The 18,115-nt window shown below is 57.6% G+C and overlaps 2 protein-coding genes across 9 annotated transcripts in view; one reads left to right on the top strand and one right to left on the bottom strand.

Annotated features, from left to right (window-relative positions):
- MYO7B (myosin VIIB) overlaps positions 1-14,079 on the top strand; it is a 90,110-nt gene extending 76,031 nt beyond the window's left edge. Inside the window, exons 30-48 of the mRNA XM_066345420.1 lie at positions 149-376; positions 1,534-1,701; positions 4,313-4,430; positions 4,516-4,642; positions 5,654-5,820; positions 6,775-6,956; positions 7,844-7,974; positions 8,296-8,451; positions 8,619-8,774; positions 9,235-9,390; positions 10,049-10,154; positions 10,818-10,931; positions 11,151-11,238; positions 11,795-11,901; positions 12,355-12,540; positions 12,853-12,969; positions 13,131-13,214; positions 13,403-13,522; positions 13,836-14,079. Of these exons, the coding sequence (XP_066201517.1) occupies positions 149-376; positions 1,534-1,701; positions 4,313-4,430; positions 4,516-4,642; positions 5,654-5,820; positions 6,775-6,956; positions 7,844-7,974; positions 8,296-8,451; positions 8,619-8,774; positions 9,235-9,390; positions 10,049-10,154; positions 10,818-10,931; positions 11,151-11,238; positions 11,795-11,901; positions 12,355-12,540; positions 12,853-12,969; positions 13,131-13,214; positions 13,403-13,522; positions 13,836-13,937 (2,613 nt within the window). The 3' untranslated portion in view covers positions 13,938-14,079. The remainder of the gene's footprint in view (positions 1-148; positions 377-1,533; positions 1,702-4,312; positions 4,431-4,515; positions 4,643-5,653; positions 5,821-6,774; positions 6,957-7,843; positions 7,975-8,295; positions 8,452-8,618; positions 8,775-9,234; positions 9,391-10,048; positions 10,155-10,817; positions 10,932-11,150; positions 11,239-11,794; positions 11,902-12,354; positions 12,541-12,852; positions 12,970-13,130; positions 13,215-13,402; positions 13,523-13,835) is intronic.
- A 740-nt stretch (positions 14,080-14,819) lies between these two features.
- LIMS2 (LIM zinc finger domain containing 2) overlaps positions 14,820-18,115 on the bottom strand; it is a 39,432-nt gene continuing 36,136 nt past the window's right edge. For 7 of the 8 annotated variants that reach the window (XM_066345756.1, XM_066345762.1, XM_066345757.1 and 4 more), the window contains 4 exons: positions 17,632-17,724; positions 16,913-16,961; positions 16,687-16,762; positions 14,820-16,085 (listed from right to left, as the gene is read on the bottom strand). In XM_066345756.1, coding sequence (XP_066201853.1) covers positions 15,938-16,085; positions 16,687-16,762; positions 16,913-16,961; positions 17,632-17,724 — 366 coding nt within the window. In that variant the 3' untranslated portion in view covers positions 14,820-15,937. The remainder of the gene's footprint in view (positions 16,086-16,686; positions 16,763-16,912; positions 16,962-17,631; positions 17,725-18,115) is intronic. The other variant, XM_066345761.1, reaches the window with a different exon arrangement.

Here is an 18,115-nt window from a genome sequence, read left to right as displayed (position 1 = left end):
AGCCCCTCAAGCATCCGAGTGGGCTCCTGTCCCCTTGGAACCACACTGGGTGGCTAAGCACACCCTCCCATGTATGTGCTGAAAGTGGGCCTTCCCATGGGGCCTGTACACTGCAGCTCTAATCCCTATTACCCTGCTCTGGCCTCAGTTCTGGTCCCTGGGCAGTGGGCGCGACCATGTGATGGATGCCATTGGCCAGTGTGAGCAGCTATCCCGGGAGAGGAATGAGAGTGAGCGCCAGTCGCCCTGGCGCCTCTACTTCCGAAAGGAGTTTTTTACCCCCTGGCACGATTCCCACGAGGACGCTGTCAGCACTGAGCTCATTTACCGCCAAGTCCTCCATGGAGTCTGGTCCGGCGAGTATAGCTTCAAGAAGGTGAGTGGTCACTGCTGCAATCGGGGCCTGGAACTGGCCCGACACAGCCTTGCAAGGCAGGCCCCAGGCTACAGAAACAGGCATGGGGTCTGGGGGTATGTGCTTGGCGTGCAGGTCCCCAGGCCTCTCTGCTGGGCCTACAGCTGCCCCTCCCACCCAGCCTCCACATCCTCTCCCTTTGGACCTCAGGTTCCCTCATGCCTTGGGATCCACCAACAGCAGTGGGCAGGGAAAGCGTCCCCTCAGCCCAGGCCCACCTGGCTTCACTGGTGGCAGCTGTTTGTGAGGCAGCAGGGCCTGGCTTCAAGGATGTGATCATGGAGGCCTAGCACTGGTACCTCTTCCTGGCACTGTGACCTTGGACTGTTATGTCACCTCTGAGCCTCAGGCCCTCATTAGAAAGTGCAGAGGGAAACCAGAGCTCCTTATATAGTTGTGAGAATGGAGGGAGGGCAGAGAGTGCAACAGAAGTCCTGAGGGCAGCTGTCACCTATTCAGCAGTACAGACCTTCCTGTGCCTGAGTCAGGAGGAAGATGCTCTCAGGACCAGAGGTAGCTACAGAGGTCCTGAAAGCCGACCTGGAACAGGGCAGTAGGCAGGGAGAATTGAGGGCAAGGGCAACGGGCCCAGAGAGCAGGCACCTGCAAGAGTTTGGTCTCCCAAGAGAACAGGACAACTTGACACCTGTGGAGCTCCTGGAGCAAGGAACCTATTCTGGGTGCCTCACGCAAGACCCCACCCAAATGAGTATTTGCAGAAGCCCCTCAGGGTGGCCGTAGGTCACTTTTGACAAGTGAGGACTGAGTAAGACAGGGTCAAGGCCTTGTCCTTGTTTACCCTGCACAGACAGCGATGCCAGGGTTCCACTCCAGCCTCCTCAACCTCCTCATGATCCCCTGGGGGCTGGCGGAGGAGCATGCAACACCCCTTGTTGAGGCCAAGTCAGGGCACACAGTGGGTCTACTCACTAAGTTGGGGTCGGGGCACCTAGAGGAAATCTCAGGACTAGAGGCTGCTCACACTCCCAGACCTTGCCTGAGCGTGGGTCATCCCTGCTGTGCTGGGCTGAGCACTGGGGCATGGGCCAAAGACATCACAGGAAAGGGTGGGCTCTCACTTGTTTTCTTCACTGCCATGTCTGTCCTCGGCTGTACAGGAAGAAGAACTGGTAGAGTTGCTGGCCCAGCACTGCTATGTGCAGCTCGGCCCCTCACTGGGCAGAGAGGCTGTTCAGGAGCTGCTGCCCAGCTGTGTCCCCTCCAAACTGTACAGGACCAAGCCCCCAGAGAGGTGGGCAAGCCTCATCACTGCTGCCCATACCAAGGTCAGCCTCACAGAGCTGGGCTCTCCTCTGGGGGTTCAGCCCCTCTTCATAAAGCCTCACCCATAGGGATTAGGTGGCCTAGCTCTGTCTCTTCAGGTTTAATCAGTCTTCTTCAGTTCTGCTCCCTCTTCCAGGCCCATGCACATTCCCTCCATCGTGAGTCCAGGCAGTTCATCCCATACTGGTCTTTACTGCAGGTCTGACTGGGCCCCAGCTTTGGGCACAAGAGGTCAACTACATCTGTTGCCCTGACCACCCCTTGCCTCTTCACCCTGCCCTGTCCTGGCCCAGGTCTTCGGTGTCCCCCTGCTGGGCCTGCATTCTCAGTGCAGGCTCTGGGTGGCAGGGAGGGCTGCCCTTCTTTTCCCATGCTGGTTGTCCTGCACCATGTGAATATGCCTCTCCCCCAAGGGGGCTCACAACCTCCTCCGCATGCCCCTGCTCACTACCCCCCATCACATGCTCATGTCCTTGAGGTCACCCACACCAGTGCAGGTTTCTGCTGCTCCCTGAACTTCCACTCCAAGAGGGGACAGCAAAGATACGCCATCCAATTCACAGTCCTTTGCCTCTCTTTCCCTCCCCAGACCTGCCCTTATGTCAGATCCTCCTTCCTCCCAGGGTGCCGAGCTCTGCAGTGGACCCATGGGGACGGAGCTGTCTCTGAGGGGCCAGGCATGGCTCAGAGAGCTGTGTGTGGGGTGGCTGAGAATAGAGCCCTTCCCTACCTCTGTCCTCCCTGTGACACTATGGACTAAGAAAGGGAAAGATGGGGAGTGGGAAATAAGGAGACAGCTCATGCCTGCCTATCAGGACTGACAGCTATGGTAGGAATATGACCCCCAGTGAGTGGTTCTGGTGGCAGGGTCCATTCAGGTTCATAGACAGGCATTGCAGGGGACTGAGTGATGCCAGTGCCATCTGCCACTCAAAAGGTGGCCTGAGGTGGGTCAGAGCAGGGGTCCTGCATGCCTGTGGTTTGGGAAATGCTGTAGCTCTGTTCTGGTCTCAGGGAGTCACAGTGAAGGGCTCTGACAAGTCAGGCAGCAGAAAGCCTAACTGTTTTACCCAACATTTCCCAAACACACTCACCACAGAGCCTTGTTCCACAGACATTCCCTCACATTCCTCGATAACACTCCTTGTGACAGACATTTGAGGCAGCAGAGCCCACCCTGGATGTTCATAGTTTCCCCAGCCTGAGTGGGTGTATTTGCAAGAGAGATATTGACTTTTCAGGGTTCCCACAAGAGAGGGGAGCCAGAGGTGCACCTGAACTTCATTCATGAGGAAGAAAGCAGTTGCTTCATAATTTGGGAAAGGAGAAGTGGGGTGAGGGTAAAGAGTCAGGAAATTTTCTCTCACCACTTTTTCATTGATTTTTTTTTTCATTAAACACTTAAAGCATGTCCATTACAAATAAATCAGAAAATACAGATAATATATGGAGAAAAGTGAATTCATCATGAGATTAGCATGCTACTTTATTCACATGTACACAACTGGGATAGGAACATGATTAGAGAGAAATGCACATTTTTAAAAACAAAAAGATCATATGCTATGGCAATTTTCGATCTGCTGCTACACTTGACCACACAGCAGGGGGCCATGTTTTCCTGTCCTTACATACTGATCTTAATGTTTATTTTAATGACTGCGTAGTGTGTATTAATGAGTTATAATTCACTTTTCTGATTCCTATTGATAGTATTAGGTCATTCCTCTTTTTTTTTCTATTAAAACAACAAGGTGAACCCCTTTGTAAATATAATTTTTATACACTCAATTTATTCACCAGGATAAATTCCTATAAAAGGGATTCTGGAGTGTGTGAACATTCTGAATTGTGTGATATATGTGGCATACTGCCAAATCACCCTTGAGATATGGTGCATCAATTTATATCACCCAATCCAAGATGTGAATATTGCCCGACCACTTCCTAAAGCAAGAACAAGAGAAACATTTTATTCAACACACAGTAAAAAGAAAGTTCAGTTATGTACCCAGAGCAGTGATGATGGGGGGAAGAGAGGGTGAAGATGGGGGAACCATAGGAAAAAGGAAGGAAAGATTGTGGAGATGGGGACTTGAAAGGGAAGGTCAATGTGGAGGCCCCTGAAAGATGCCTCCCAAATACACAGAGGGAGAAAGACAGAGGTACCAAAGATGCAGAGACATGCACCAAGACAGTCCACATGCCCAGAACAATCGACAGACCCACGAGGCATGTGCTGGCAAGAGCACAGACATGCTCCCACACATGCACAGGCACACGGCCTCCGTGCAGAGGCACCACTTGCAGCCTGGCCCTGCAGCTCTTTGGCATCTTGATGCCAAAGTAGAGGGAAGCCTACATCCCTTCTCAAAATCACCCACGAAGGGTCCTTCCCCAGAGTGGGTGAACTAGGGCTATGTCAGACCCCCAGCCTTCCCACTAGTTCTCACTGGGCACTGGCCCAACTATAGGTAGAAGCTTTGAAGACTGACCCAGCAAACAAGCCCCTGGGCACCACCGGAACTAACTAGAGTGGGGAGGGAGGGTGGAGGAGAGACCCAGGTCACATGGGTGAGAGAGGATGATGGTGACACACCATGTTTGGAGCAGGGATTGTATACCCAGAAGTGGTCAACACCACTGGCCGTGCAGGAGAAGGTGGTGGACGCCGCCCGCCTACAGTGGCCACTGCTCTTCTCCAGACTCTTTGAAGTCACCGCTATCTCTGGTAATGCCATATGACTGTGTGAGGGTGCAGGTGGGAACCCCACCCTCAACCAGTCCAGGCTTCACACCCTGTTTTCTCTGGCCAGGCCCCCAACTGCCCAAAGCTCAGCTGATCTTGGCTGTTAACTGGGAGGGGCTGCACTTCCTGGACCAGCAGGAGAGGATGCTCCTAGAACTCTCCTTCCCAGAGGTCATAAGTCTGATCACCAACAGGTGGGTGCCCCCAGAGACGATGCCCAAACCTCTCTCTCCTCGAAGCTCAGTCCTTGGGCCTTGAAGAAAGATGGAGTGAGGGGTTGTTTTGCCCCTGAAAGCACAGCCAGGGTGCAGGGATAAGGACTGACGTGGACAGGGTGGTGGCCACTGGACCTCATTGCTTGGTCAAATACGTGTCTGTGAATCACGCACCATTCTCTATGCCTCTTTTTAAGCTCAAATTCTCCTGGAAAGGGGCACACAATCCTGTAGCCCTTGGGTGGTCATTGCTTAGAGGCTCCTTCTGCTCTAATGGTCAGAAGGTACAGACCATCTGGAAGAGTGATGGAGGGACGGGCCCTGGCTGTGTGCCAGGCCACAGATCAATGCTAGGGTGGCCTTGCAGGCAAGGCTGGGCCTTGGCCACCTCACCCCCAAAGCTCTCCATGGCTCTCATCTCCTGAAAATGCCTCCAAGCCCTTTGGGAAGTCCAGCCAGCCTGTGTCGCACAGGATGGCATGGCCGTTATAATCATTACCAGTGGGGCAGGGCACACACTGGTCACCACTTCCTCAGGCTGATTGTGCACATTTTTATATGCTATGAAGTCCTCATGGCAATACCCAGTCTGCACATGGATAAACTGAGGCATGCAAAGTGTGGGTAGGGTGCCCAAGGTCACCAAATCTCATGCCTCATCTCAACTCCAGTTCAGCTCTTTGAATTGTCCCTGTGGTAGTCCTGCACACTGACCACTTCATTACCTGGCCAGAGTTGACCCCATGTCCTAGGGCTTGGCACCAACAAATTCCTCTGACACCCCAGGAGCCCTGAGCTTTGGCTTTCATTTGCACACCCTGTACTGTGTGCCTGGGGCTTGGGCCAACCTGTCCCTGCCAGTGGTCCTGGACAAGTCGTGTGTTTCCTAATCTGTGACTCAGGAGAGTCACCAGCTCTGAGGCTGTTGAAGGGCTAATGTGGGGATGGCAGAGGAGGCCTCTGGTCACTTGGCACCCTTTGTCCCCTCAGGGAGGACCATGGTAGGCAGAGGCTGTTGCTCTCCACGCTACATGAAGAGGATTATGAGTTTGTGTCCCCCAGCAGTGTGGCCATCGCTGAGCTGGTGGCGATGTTTCTGGAGGGCCTGAAGGAGCGGTCTGTGTTCACCATGGCCCTGCAGGACCAGAAAGCCACAGGTGCCCAGCCGGGTGGGGTCGGCGTGGTTGATGGGAGGGCAGCTTGCTCACTTTCAGGTCATGGCAGCCTTATGGCACAGAACAGGGCACAGGGACTTGAGTGGCCAGGCAAGAGAGGACCATCAAACACTGAGGGGAAGCTTTGAACAAAGCCCTCCTTTCCACAAAATGAGAGGTTAGAGGAGATGATGTCCAACCCTCCAGGGCCACCCTCACTGAGGACTGTACCTAGGGCAACACAGGAAGGGCCCACATTGCCCTGCAGAGCGCAGTTGGCCACGGACTTCTACCTTGAGCACAACCTCCACAGCCATCCTGTTAGCACATCTCACAGGTAGGGAACCAGAGACTCAGAGAGGCAAAGCAGCTTTTCTGGGATCACACAGCTCAGAGGATAAAGGATTTGAGCCCCAGCAGGAGCTGAGCACTCACAGAAGCTGATGGGCTTGGGAAGGGAGTGGGGGCTCCCTGTATATGGAGATAGGACTGTGCTGGGGGCCTCACAGTAGTAAGAGCCATCATCCCTTCTCCCTGCCACCACTCTGTCCCCACCACCACTCCAGAGAGAAGTGCTGTTATCTCACTTCACAGATGAGGGCCACATGGTGCCCAGGCGGGTGTGAGGACTGCCAGCCTAGGCATTCTCCCCTTGTCCACATACCTCTTGCCTCACAGGCACTGCTCCCGGTCAGGCCTCTGAGCAGGTATCCTGAGGCAGGGCTATGATCAGAGCTCTCCACCCTGCCTGCCGGGCTCTGGGCCTGTCTAGGCCCCAGAGAACCCAAGCTCTGTGAGTGCTGCCACCGCCCCCATCAGAGTGGGCGTGGGCCTGAGCTCTGTGTCTCAGCTTCCTTCTCTCCCCGCAAGGACAGCTGTCAAAGGCAGCAGGCCTCACTTCACAGAGCCATTGGTAAATGGCGGCTTTTCTGCTTTGCATGTCACCTGGAACTACAGATGATGCCACTCTCCTGCCCTTTAAAAAGGGAGACTTGCTGATCCTGACAAAGAAGCAAGAGCTGTCGGCCTCTGAGAACTGGATCCCGGCCCAGAACAACCACACAGGCCAGACAGGGCTGGTGCTCACCTCCTGCCTCTATGCTATCCCGACAGTCACCAAGCCCTCAGCACAGCTGCTGGTAACCTGTCTTCAATCTGGACACCCGGGGGCACGTGGGGAAGTGGCCGGCAATCCCATCCTGGGGCTCTAGCTCAGATACCTGCATCCCACCTCACAGAGGGCCAGGAGGGCCACCTGGGCATCAGGCCAGCTCTGCCAATCCCATCATCCCTCTCCGGGAACTGTGGTGCTGCTGACAGTGCTTGGCACTTGATGAGAGGCTCAATGAGTGGGCATTCCATCCACCTCTCCCACCATGGGCATGTCTTAGGAACAAGCTCATCCCTTCCCCAGCCTCAGCCTCATTAACACTCTGATCTAAGGGGGCTCAGTCTCCTTACCCTTGAGAACCACTTGACCCCAAGCCCTGAGACCAGCCTTACTGGGAAGCAAGACAGACAGACATTTTAACCTGCACATATTGAGTGCCAACTGTCTGTCTCGTGCTGCAATACAGGATTGAACCCAACAGAGATTCTGCCCTCATGGAACATTTGAGCAAGTGACCTATTGATGGCCAGTATCAGTGCCACCAAGAAGCAGCACTAGTTGCCATAAGAACAAATAACAGGCTGGGCTCACCTGTCTGGGAGGCATCTGTGGGGGGAGGCACTGTGCCGTGGCTGAAGGAGGTAGGTCCAGGCAGCAGGGCCAAGTGAGGGATGCCCATGGAGAGAGGCGCCCCGAGGTAGGAAGCCTGGTGCATTTGCAAAGCCTTCCTAAGAGAAAGGAAACAGGCTCAGGGAGGTTGAGTCACTGGTCTTAGATCACACAGCAAGTGACATGGGAGGAGTAGGCCAGGCCTGTTCAATTTTGTGGTCCTGCCCTCCAAGTACCTGAGACAACAAGATCAGGAGGAGCCCATGGGAAGGGCTGCTGGGCACCCACAGGCCTGTGTCCCCACAGAGCTTGCTGGCTATGTCACCAGAGAAGCGGAAGCTGGCAGCCCAAGGGGGGCGACCGGTAGAACCACCACCTGAGGAGCAAGCCCAGGAGAAGCTGCACACCCTGGAGGAATTCTCCTATGAGTTTTTTAGGTGCCCACCTCCCCCTCCCCCCCCACACACGCACCACCAGGCCCAGCCCCAGTCAGCCTCTGCACTCCCTCAGGACTGTGCTGGGGCCACAGAGGTAGTGTGGTGTCCACCTGGTCTCTCCAGGCCATAGTCTGACCCTCTGAGTCTCCCACAACCACCCTGGAGGTTGGGGGGAATGACCCCTGTTTCAGCTGGGTGCTCTAGGCACAAATGCCATTCCCATGGTAACCCATGCTGGAGCCCAGGTCCCCAGGGACAGAGGAGTAGCAGGGGCAGAAAAGGCGTGAGGAGGGCCCTCACACCAGCCTCTGTCCCTGGCAGGGCCCCAGAGAAGGAAACAGTCAGCAGAGCCATGTTTCCCCTCACCCGGTCCCGGGGCCACCTGTGGGCTCACTGCCTTGAGCCACTGCGGCAGCCTCTGCTGAAGCGTCTCCAAGCCAACTCTGAGCTGCAGGATGTCGCCTGTCAGACCTTCATTGATATCCTTCTCCAGCCAGCCTGCCCAGTTCTATGCTGACCCCATAGTCGTGGGCCTCCTACAACCAGAGAGGGGCCAGATCTCCTGGAGCACCTGGCAGAGGAGCTACTGGGGTCCTGGGGGGCAGGGCTCAGAGTCAGTGGTGATGGTTCTCCTTGACAGCCACAGCCATCCTCAGGTACATGGGAGACTACCCCTCCCGGCAGGCCTGGACCTCTCTGGAACTCACCGACCAGATCTTCTCGTGGGCCCTCCAGGACTCGACTCTGCAGGACGAGGTGTACTGCCAGATCCTGAAGCAGCTGACCCACAATGCCAGGAGGTCTGCTGGGGGTGGTGTGGGGGCAGCAGTGTGCAGGGTGCCATCAGGGGCCCTCAGTCCTCACCCAGCTCCCAGAGGCCGTGCCCGCAGTTTAGAGGGGGAGGTGGCCGCTCATGGAGGCCACACAGCCTGCCTGGACACACAGCTGAGGAATGGGCTGGAACCCCCGTCTGTCCTGCTGACTTTCCTGGGGTGGTCAGAGCAGAAAAGGCTTAGGATCTGCCTAGGGCACTGCCGGCTGCCACCCTGCCTCTCTGCACCTCAGCATGCTCCTCCACAAAATGGGCCCAGTAGCACCCCTTCCGGGTGATGCTTATGAAAGCATTCTTGGCATTGGGCAGCTGGGGTGTAGGCTCCTTGCCATGGCAGAGCAGGCCTCATGTCCCATCTCCCTATGGTGCCTGGCTGGCCTGGCCCTTGGGAGGGGTTCTCCCTGGGTTGATGAGCTCGTCACTCCCAGGTACAGTGAGGAGCGGGGCTGGCAGCTGCTTTGGCTCTGCACTGGTCTCTTCCCTCCCGGAAAGGCACTGCTGCCCCATGCCCAGAAGTTCATCGACACGAGGAGGGGGAAACTGCTGGCCCCCGACTGCAGCTGCCGTATGCAGAGGGTTCTGAGGTGCGTTGCCAGCTCCCGTGCCCGCCCCTGGGTATCAGTCTGGGAGGCTGAAGGACCCAGCTGGCTCTCCCGTGGAGCTGGGTTCTGCATCCTCTGCAGTAGCTGGTGTCCGTTTAGGGAGGCAGGACCAGGCCCCTGGCCACTGGGGCCGTGTGCCATCTCCCACCCCAGCCTCTTACAACTGGGCAGCTTCTCCTCTGCTCTGTCCTGACCGCAGTCATACTGCCTGCACCCTGGCTTGTGTTCTGTGGCTATAAGGGCGGGCGGGCTGGCCATGCTTGTGGCTGGGACAGTGTGTAGCAGCCCTGGTCCTGGAGGGGAAGGTACACCCTCAGAGAGGCCCTGCTGGAGTCCCTGACCCTTCCTGCCCCATGTCCCTGCTGTGTGAGAACAAGAAAACACCCACCTTGCCTGCTGGAGGCTCTGGTCAGATAGGCAAGTGCGTCCCAAGCCTTCCCTTCCCCTCAGAATCTTGGGGTCACCAGGGAGGTGGGCCTGGGCCAGCCCTTGCTGCCTTCTCTGGCCATGTGCTGAGCACTCCAGACAAGCTAGCCCTCGGGGAACCACTCCTTCAGCAGTGGTCACTGGAGTCGGTTCTGGTTGGGGCTGGACCAGGTGGCGGCAGGGTGGCATGTGCAGCACACATGTCCTGCTCTAGGACAGGGCCCCGGAAGCAGCCCCCACACCAGGTGGAGGTGGAGGCCATAGAGCAGAGTGTCTTCCGCATCTGTCACAAGATCTGCTTCCCCAACGACACCAGTGAGGTGAGCTCACCCCCAGAATTAGGCCTGCCCTGATTCAAAGCAACCGTGGTTACCCAAGGAGCAGTAATTCCCAAGAAATTGTCTGCCCTGCCCCACCCTGTCACCGGTACCCTGCAGTCGTGAGCTGAATGCTGTGCACCCTCAGGTGCTCCAGGTCAATGCAGGGAGGGGTCCCCAGAGGAGGCTGCTGGAACAGTGCCAAGTCCAATTGTCCAAAAGGTGCAGAGGGGCATTCTACCAAGGCAGAGGACAGAGAAGGACAGAAGGGTGCTCAGCAAGTCCGAGTCTCAGGGCATGAGGCCCCATGGGCTTCTGACCCTGCCCTGGGCACAAGAAGCAGGTGCTGCCAAGTGACAGCAGTACAGGGAGGGTCAGAGGAGGCCAGGGGGCCTCCTTTTATAGTCTTGAAGCTGGTTGTGCCTCTGAACAGAAAGTTCTTACAGTTTGGCTGCAGGGCTCTGAGAGCAAGTTCAAAGGCTCCCAAGACAGTAAACTTGGTGACTAAACAACATAACATTTGGCCAATTTTTCTAGAAGGAAGTCCCACCCTTGTGGGACCAGGGTGTGTCCAGCCCATCTGAGGAAGGTGTAGCAGCATCAGGGTATGAGGGGTCATCTGACTGAGCCTTGTCCTGAGATGGCCACATGCTGCCTCTCGCCCAGATGCTGGAGGTGGGTGCCCATACCCGGGTGCGGGACGTGTGCGAACACATTGCCGCCAGGCTCCAGCTGGCCTCTTGGGAAGGCTGCAGCCTCTTCATCAAGATTGCAGACAAGGTACAGCTAGCAGATAAGCCAGAGGCAAGGGGAGGGCGGGGGAGTGGGCAAGGTGTATAGCAGTCTCTGCCTGTGCAGGCCTGGCCCCTTGCTGAGGATCAGTAAGGACAGGCCCTGAGGGAGCAAAGCCCAGGTGGCATCTAGCTTCCCAGGCCCTGGCACCCCCAGCAGGGCACTCTCTCCTGTGAAGCTCCCTGTGCCTCTCCCCACCCACTTCAGGTCATCAGCCAGAAGGAGGGAGACTTCTTCTTTGACTCTTTGCGGCAGGTGTCTGACTGGGTGAAGAAGAGCAAACCTCAGAAGGAAGGTAGGGTGTCCGTGAAGGCAGGGCAGGGGTCCTGGAGAGGAGGGGCAGGATGGGGACAGGCTGCCCCCCTGGGCCAAGGTCAGAAGGTTCTGTTGGAATCTCCATGTGGCCCGTGCCCATTTATTTATTCCCCCTGATGAAACCTTGCCATGGGCATGGCCAGCCCTGGACCAGGTGGCGAAGGGCCCTGCCCTGTGATCTCTCCCAGCTCAGGCAAGGGCGAGGGGCAGGCCTAGAACAGATGAAGGATGCTGGGGGTCTGTGGGGTTGGACAGGGGCCTGACTCACACAGGAATCCAGGAACATTCCTGGAGAAGGTGGCTTCCACACTAGGCTTGAAGGATGAGGAAGAACTGGCAGGTACCTGGGGAGAAGGGTGAGCCTTCCAGCATGGGTGGGGCAGGAGCCAATGCAGCAGTGACAGACAGGAGGAGAGTGTGCTCGGGGTGGGAGGCAGGGAGGCTGGTGGCAGGGCTTAGGCCATGGGAGGGTGGGGCACGGCCACAGAGAGCTGGGCACTATGTCAGGTGGCGTGCTCACTGCTGCCCCTGCCCAGGGGCTCCTGTGACTCTCCCCTACCAGGTGTACTTCATGCGTAAACTGTGGCTCAATGTGAGCCCTGGGAAGGACTTGAGTGCGGACACCATCCTCCATTACCACCAGGTACCCAGGACAGCTCCCTCCAGTGGGGCTTGGGTCCTTTGCCCTAGGGACCTGACTTCCACCAGGAGATCCAGGAATATTCAGAAGTCTCAGCAGGGTTTGCTGGAGCCCTCAAGGCCCCATGTGGTGGCCAGACCGACCCCTGAGGGCTTTGGATCCAGGAGTAAAAGGAGCAGCATCTGGGGACAGTAGCTGTGCCAACACCTGCAGCATGACTGCCAGGAAGGGGCAGGAGGGTGCCTGCAGCCAAGGGCACTAGCACTTGTCCCGAGAGAGTGGGCATTGTGTTCACAGTCAGATGTGAAAGGGTCTGTCCTGGACCCAGGGAAAACCTACCCTAAAGGCCTTGACCCCTGCCAGCTCCGGCTCCCAGGTGGGGGTGGGCTAACACTGCTGCCACCTGCCACATGAATTAGGGAGCAGCAGACTGAGGCTTAGTGTATCCATCACCAGGAGCTGCCCAAGTACCTGCGTGGGTTCCACAAGTGCTCCCGGGAGGACGCCGTTCAGCTGGCAGGTCTCATCTACAAGGCCTGGTTCGACAAAGACCAGTCCCAGCTAGTGAATATTCCCAAGATCCTAAAGGAGCTCGTGCCTGAGAATCTCACACGCCTGATGTCTTTGGAGGAATGGAAGAAGGTCCCTCATGGGGGAGGCGAGCTGGGGAGGGACCCTGAGCTGACTGCCCCTCCCAGGGATGCCCCCTGGGCAGGATGAGCACATTCCTAGCTGTGGAGGATGGTCTGGGTCTGAGTATACCTCATCTTCTCCACACTGTTGACAGCCCTCAGAGACCCATTCTTCCTACCAAGGGTGAGGGTCACACCTGCCCCCCCCCCCGAGCTGGCCTCAGGCAAGTGCTGCTCGAGGCTGAGGCTTCCGGGCCTCTTGAGAAGGGCCCAGACAGCCAGCGGCCCCCATCAGGCCCTCACAGGCCTCTATTTCCCACAGAGCATCCTTCTGGCCTACGACAAGCAGAGGGACAAGACGGTGGAAGAGGCCAAAGTGGCCTTCCTTAAGAGGATCTGCCGCTGGCCCACCTTTGGGTCTGCCTTCTTCGAGGTGAAGGTAGGCTCCACCCCAGTTCTGGCCCCAACAGCCTAAGCTCCCCAAACATACATCTCAGGGCAAGGCTGGTCACCGGGTTTGAGAGGCATGTGGGCATGAGCCTTAGGGAGGCAGTCACCTGACCTCCTGGGCTGGGCTGTGACCACTGTGCTCCTCCCCAGCAAACCTCGGAGCCCTCCTACCCGGACATCATCCTCATTGCCATCAACCGGCACGGGGTTCTGCTCATCCACCCCAAGACCAAGGTAGCAGCAGGGTCAGGACTGGGGGATGGGCTGTCAGGGTCCTGAGACCCCACACAGGTGGGGCTCTGGTCACCTGCCTTCTTGCACCCTATGGCCCCAAGGGGCTCAGGAGAACCCCAGGGCAACTCAGTCTGAGGACCTAGGCCCAGGCTTTGGCCGGCTTCTGCCCCCCTTAACTGTACCCCCAGGAGCTGCTCACCACCTACCCATTTACCAAGATTGCCAGCTGGAGCAGCGGCAGCACCTATTTCCACATGGCACTGGGGAGCCTGGGCAGGGGCAGCCGCCTGCTGTGTGAGACCTCACTGGTGAGTCCCAAGTCCCTTCTCCCAGCTCGGACACACAAGACCCCCACAATGACCCCTGCTGCCACAGGGCAAGTTCCTCACAGTGAAGGCACAGCTGCCTGTGGGCAGGGCCAGGCTGGGAGGCCTGCAAAGAGGCAGAGGATAGGTGTCCCTAGGGGTGCGGTGGCAGGCCTGCCAGCAGACCTGGGCCATCTTCCTGCAGCAGGAGCCCCGTGTCCATTCTCCCCTCCCTGCCCAGTGTGTCCCTGAGGCAAAAGTACTGCCAGACCCTGGTCAAGCCCCCTCAACTGGACCCCACCCTTCCCCTATCCAGGGCTACAAGATGGATGACCTGCTGACTTCCTATGTGCAGCAGCTCCTGAGCGCCATGAACAAGCAACGGGGCTTTCAGGCTCCAGGCCTGGCGGATCCCTAGCAGAAGGGGACCACTCGCCACAGTCACTCTTCCCAATCTGGGGTCCATGTGGCTTAAGACCTGCCCTCTGTAGGCAGCCGTCCATGCTGGCCTCGCTCTGAAACACACACACTCCACACCCTTTCGCAGTCCAAGAAGGACCCCTCCCCTGCTACTGACCATGAGCTAAAGGAGAGAGGTCAGGGCAGGGCCAGAATATCAGCCTCCAAGCTGGCGGCTGTATGGACGACCCCCCCACAACCAAGAATACTCAATAAAAGTTCTTAGAGCAATGAGAAGTGTGTCTGTGAGAAGAGAGGGTGAGGGTTCATATAGGCAAGAGGCCTGTGGGCCACTGGCGAGCAAAGGGTCTCATCCAGAAAAAGCTGATAGCCTCTGACTTCACCAGGACCACCCAGTGACAACTCTGTTCTCCAAGAATGACATCGTTGGTTTCTCCCTCCTTCCTTCCTGTTTCTGGGCTAGTCGGAAACCCCTTTCTGCACACCTACCTCCGCCCCTGCAGAGCAATGAGTGAGACACAGAATTGTACCAGGAAGGCCAGGTTGGGGTGGAGACCATGGGCTGCCTCCTAAGACCAGCTTCTGCTCAGGCAGGAGGCAGGGCTGCATGCAGGGACTTCAAGGCCTGATGTCACCCCTACATTGACAGCCTTTCCGGAACCCGTCCCCCACAACAGTCCACCTTCTGGGCCATCCTTCATGGACTGAGGGTTGCTGTGGCTGGTCAAGCCCTGATGGGAGCCTGGCCCTGGAAACAGAGCTGAGTCCCAACTTCCTTGTCTGGTGTCTGCTGTTATAAGTGTTCAATAGCTGTGAAGCAGTGTGTTCAAGGGGGCCACCGCCTCACCTGACTTGACCACCACAAACCACGTAGGCCAAATGGTTGTGTAAATGAGCTTTTATTCCTGCGCAAGTGTAAGTCATACCAAGTACTTCGCTGGCTACAAAGGAGGAGTCCTCCCTGAAGAGTCAGAATGAGACACTACTTGGCCCCACTATCTCCTGGCCCCCAGTTGCACCCAGGGGCTTAGTGTGTCCCCTGGTAGGGAGGGGAGCTGGAGGGACTGAGGTGACCACAGAGGAGCTTGGGGGAACCACAGTGGCCCGGGCTTGGGATGGAGTGGCCAAGGCCAGATTTTAGGAAGGAAGCTTCCAAAGTGAGGGAGGATGGGGTCCTTGACCCTCCTATTAATTCGTGGCAGGAGGTGGCAAGACCTGCTGGCCCAGTTCAGGCACAGGGATCCTACCTGGTTGAATGAATGTGTGGCCAAGGATGGAAAGGTGGCTCACCAGAGGCCCCTTCCATGTGGTGCTGGTCCTGGGCTGGGTCAGTTGCCCATGTGAGGAATCTACATGTGTGCACAGTGGGGCCACTCTGGGGCTAAGGCTAGCCAAGCCCCCACAGAAGCATATGAGCTGCCAGACCCCTTGCAGAGATGGGACAGGCCTGCCCGGCAGGGCTGGGAGTGGGGCCCACACCGAGGGCCCAGTGACTCCAGGCCCCAATTTGTTCCTCTCCCTTGAGGACTTCAAGCTAAAGCTTGTGGGCACAGGCCTGTCATAGGTTCACCACTTCCAAGGCCCACTTCTGCCTTGTGCCTGCAGAGAAGGAGGGAGAGGAGCCCACAGCAAGGGAGAGAGAGCCATGGGAGGGGGGAGGGGACAGAGGGAAAGGTGACAATGCTGACCAGAGAGAAGAGGGGACAGATGAAGGGAGACAGGGTGAGGACTGGAGTTGGCAAGTAGACAAGCAGCAGGAGCAGGAAGACCAGCAAGAAAGAGATGCCGTGAGGACAGGAGGCTTCAGGTGGGACAGAGGCCCGCAGGCTTGGCGCAGGCCTTGCGGGCGGCCGGCTCTGACAGCTTCTTCAGGTGGGACAGAGGCCCGCAGGCTTGGCGCAGGCCTTGCGGGCGGCCGGCTCTGACAGCTTCTTCAGGTGGGACAGAGGCCCGCAGGCTTGGCGCAGGCCTTGCGGGCGGCCGGCTCTGACAGCTTCTTCAGGTGGGACAGAGGCCCGCAGGCTTGGCGCAGGCCTTGCGGGCGGCCGGCTCTGACAGCTTCTTCAGCCGCTTCTTCAGCTCCAGCGGAAAGTTCTCGTAGCACCTCTTGCACACGGGCTTCATGTCAAACTCCACAAACTTGTTCCTGTGGAGGAGGTGCAGCAGTCAGGAAAGGCCCATGCCCCAGCAGCGCTGAGCCTGGCCTCTGCCCCTAACTTGCAGCCTCCCCACCAGCCTGCTCCAGCCAGCAGCCCAGGCCCCAGAAGGAGCTTCTGGCCAAAGGTCACAGTAGATGAGGAGATGAGCCTTCAGGCCTCCCTTCCCTTCTAAAGGCTTCCCCAGGATTGTGACAATAGAGACCCCAGCATGCTCCCTGTTGTACTCAGAAAAGCGTGCTCCACATCACCTGACAGCCCCAGCCACCCCTGCACCCTCCCACCTCCTGCCTCAAACACTTTTGAATTTGCTGTTCCCTGTGCTCCCTGGGCTAGACTGCACTTCCCCGCCTAGAGCCACTGTGTCCTGGGTGGGAGATGGGGGGGGCTGGAGTTGCCTCCATGGGACTGGAGCTACCCTTGCTCCCACTGCATCTCCAGGGCCTGACCACAGCAGTGTCCGAAAGGCCTGACGAAAAGCAGAGCCCATAGAAAGCACACTCAAATCAGAGCCCCGGACACATCCATACAGAAGGAGACGCTGTCCCTTGCTGCCCACCACAAGCCAGCTGAGAGGCTGGCAGCACTTACTTCAGGGTGAGCTTGCTGTTGCAGGTGGAGCAGGAGAAGCAGCTCACACACCAGGCCTTGTTGAGGGCTGACACCACTGTGCAGAGCAGACTGGCATGGAGCTCTGTCGGCCTTTCCCCAGCCAGCTGCACACCCAGCTGGGCGCACAGCTGCGGGACCCACAGCCCAAAGGGACAGCAGGGGAGGTGGGTGGGGGAAGGAGGGGCACAGGACAGAAGTGCCTTACCATCACCCTCAATCACATGGCTGCAGCTATAGCAGACATCTCCAAAGAGCTGTGGACCAAGCAGATAGCAAACATACAAGCAGTGTTGTTACAGCAGGGCTGGGGGTGTGACTTGGCCCCTGCCACCCCCCTCACAAAGCTTTCAGCTTCCACCTGGGCCTCCTGGGCCATCCTGCTAGGACACAGCCCAGGCCTGAGGTTGAGAGTACCCTCGACCCATCAGAATCACCTCCTGGGAAGGACAACAGGTTGAGGCATTGTTTCCCAAAACGTTCTTTTGCTCCTGCTGATGTCCTGAGGGGTGTGGGCCAGGACAGTAACCCATGTTTTGCACAAGAGTAGCTGGGTAGCCATGCCGGACACAGCAGGAGAGAGGTGGCTGAAGGCACAGGTCAGCCCCATGGACCCAGGACTGCTGTGGTCTTTCTCAGGCCTCACATAGGCCTGAACCATAGGGGCACATTTCTCAGATAAAGACACAAAGGCAGAGAGGGCTACCCAGTTCTCAAGACACTGCACTGGGAGCCGCCGCCCCTCAGTAGGCTCCTGAGGGGCTGCCCCTCTACTGCTCTGACCCATATGGCTCACACAGAACCTGTCCAGCACTACCTCCCTGGGGACTCCCCAAGGTCCCTCAGCCCCCAACAAGGGCAGGCAGCATCCCCCCAAATCTGCAGCCTCATAAGGCCCACCAGCCAGCCCGCTGCCCCAGGGCTCACCTGGTTGTAGTGGGTCTCACAGTAGGCCAGGCCCTTCTTCTCATAGTGTCGGTGCCCCAGGAACGGCTTCTCACACTTGGCACAGACAAAGTGCTAGGAGGAGAGGGGCAGTGGCAGGGCAGCTCAGGGCTGGAGCATTGACCCCAGTAGACAGACAGGGAGCAGAGGCCAGTGGGGTTGATGACCTTGTTGGGTCCACAGGTGGGCAATGGGGCTGACACCTCCATGGACCCCTCCTCCTTCCCTGAACACTTAGTGAGTGATCCTGCATATCACTGTCCTCTCTGGGCCTGCTCCACCCACAGCATACTTGACCCTAGGTTTCAGGTCCTGGGGAGGCCCCTGTGGTCTGCTGGGCCCTCCCAGGTGGCACTGCTGTTATTTGCATGATGCCGTCCTGGAGGCTGCATGTGTCTACAAGCCCCAGGGTCACTAAGCAACGTCCTCCCCTTCAACCAGGATTCAGCCACCTCCCCAGAGGGTG

This window comes from Saccopteryx leptura, chromosome 7, assembly GCF_036850995.1.
Source record: "Saccopteryx leptura isolate mSacLep1 chromosome 7, mSacLep1_pri_phased_curated, whole genome shotgun sequence".
Taxonomy (NCBI): Eukaryota; Metazoa; Chordata; class Mammalia; order Chiroptera; family Emballonuridae; genus Saccopteryx; species Saccopteryx leptura.
This window is presented reverse-complemented; position numbering and strand designations above follow the sequence as displayed.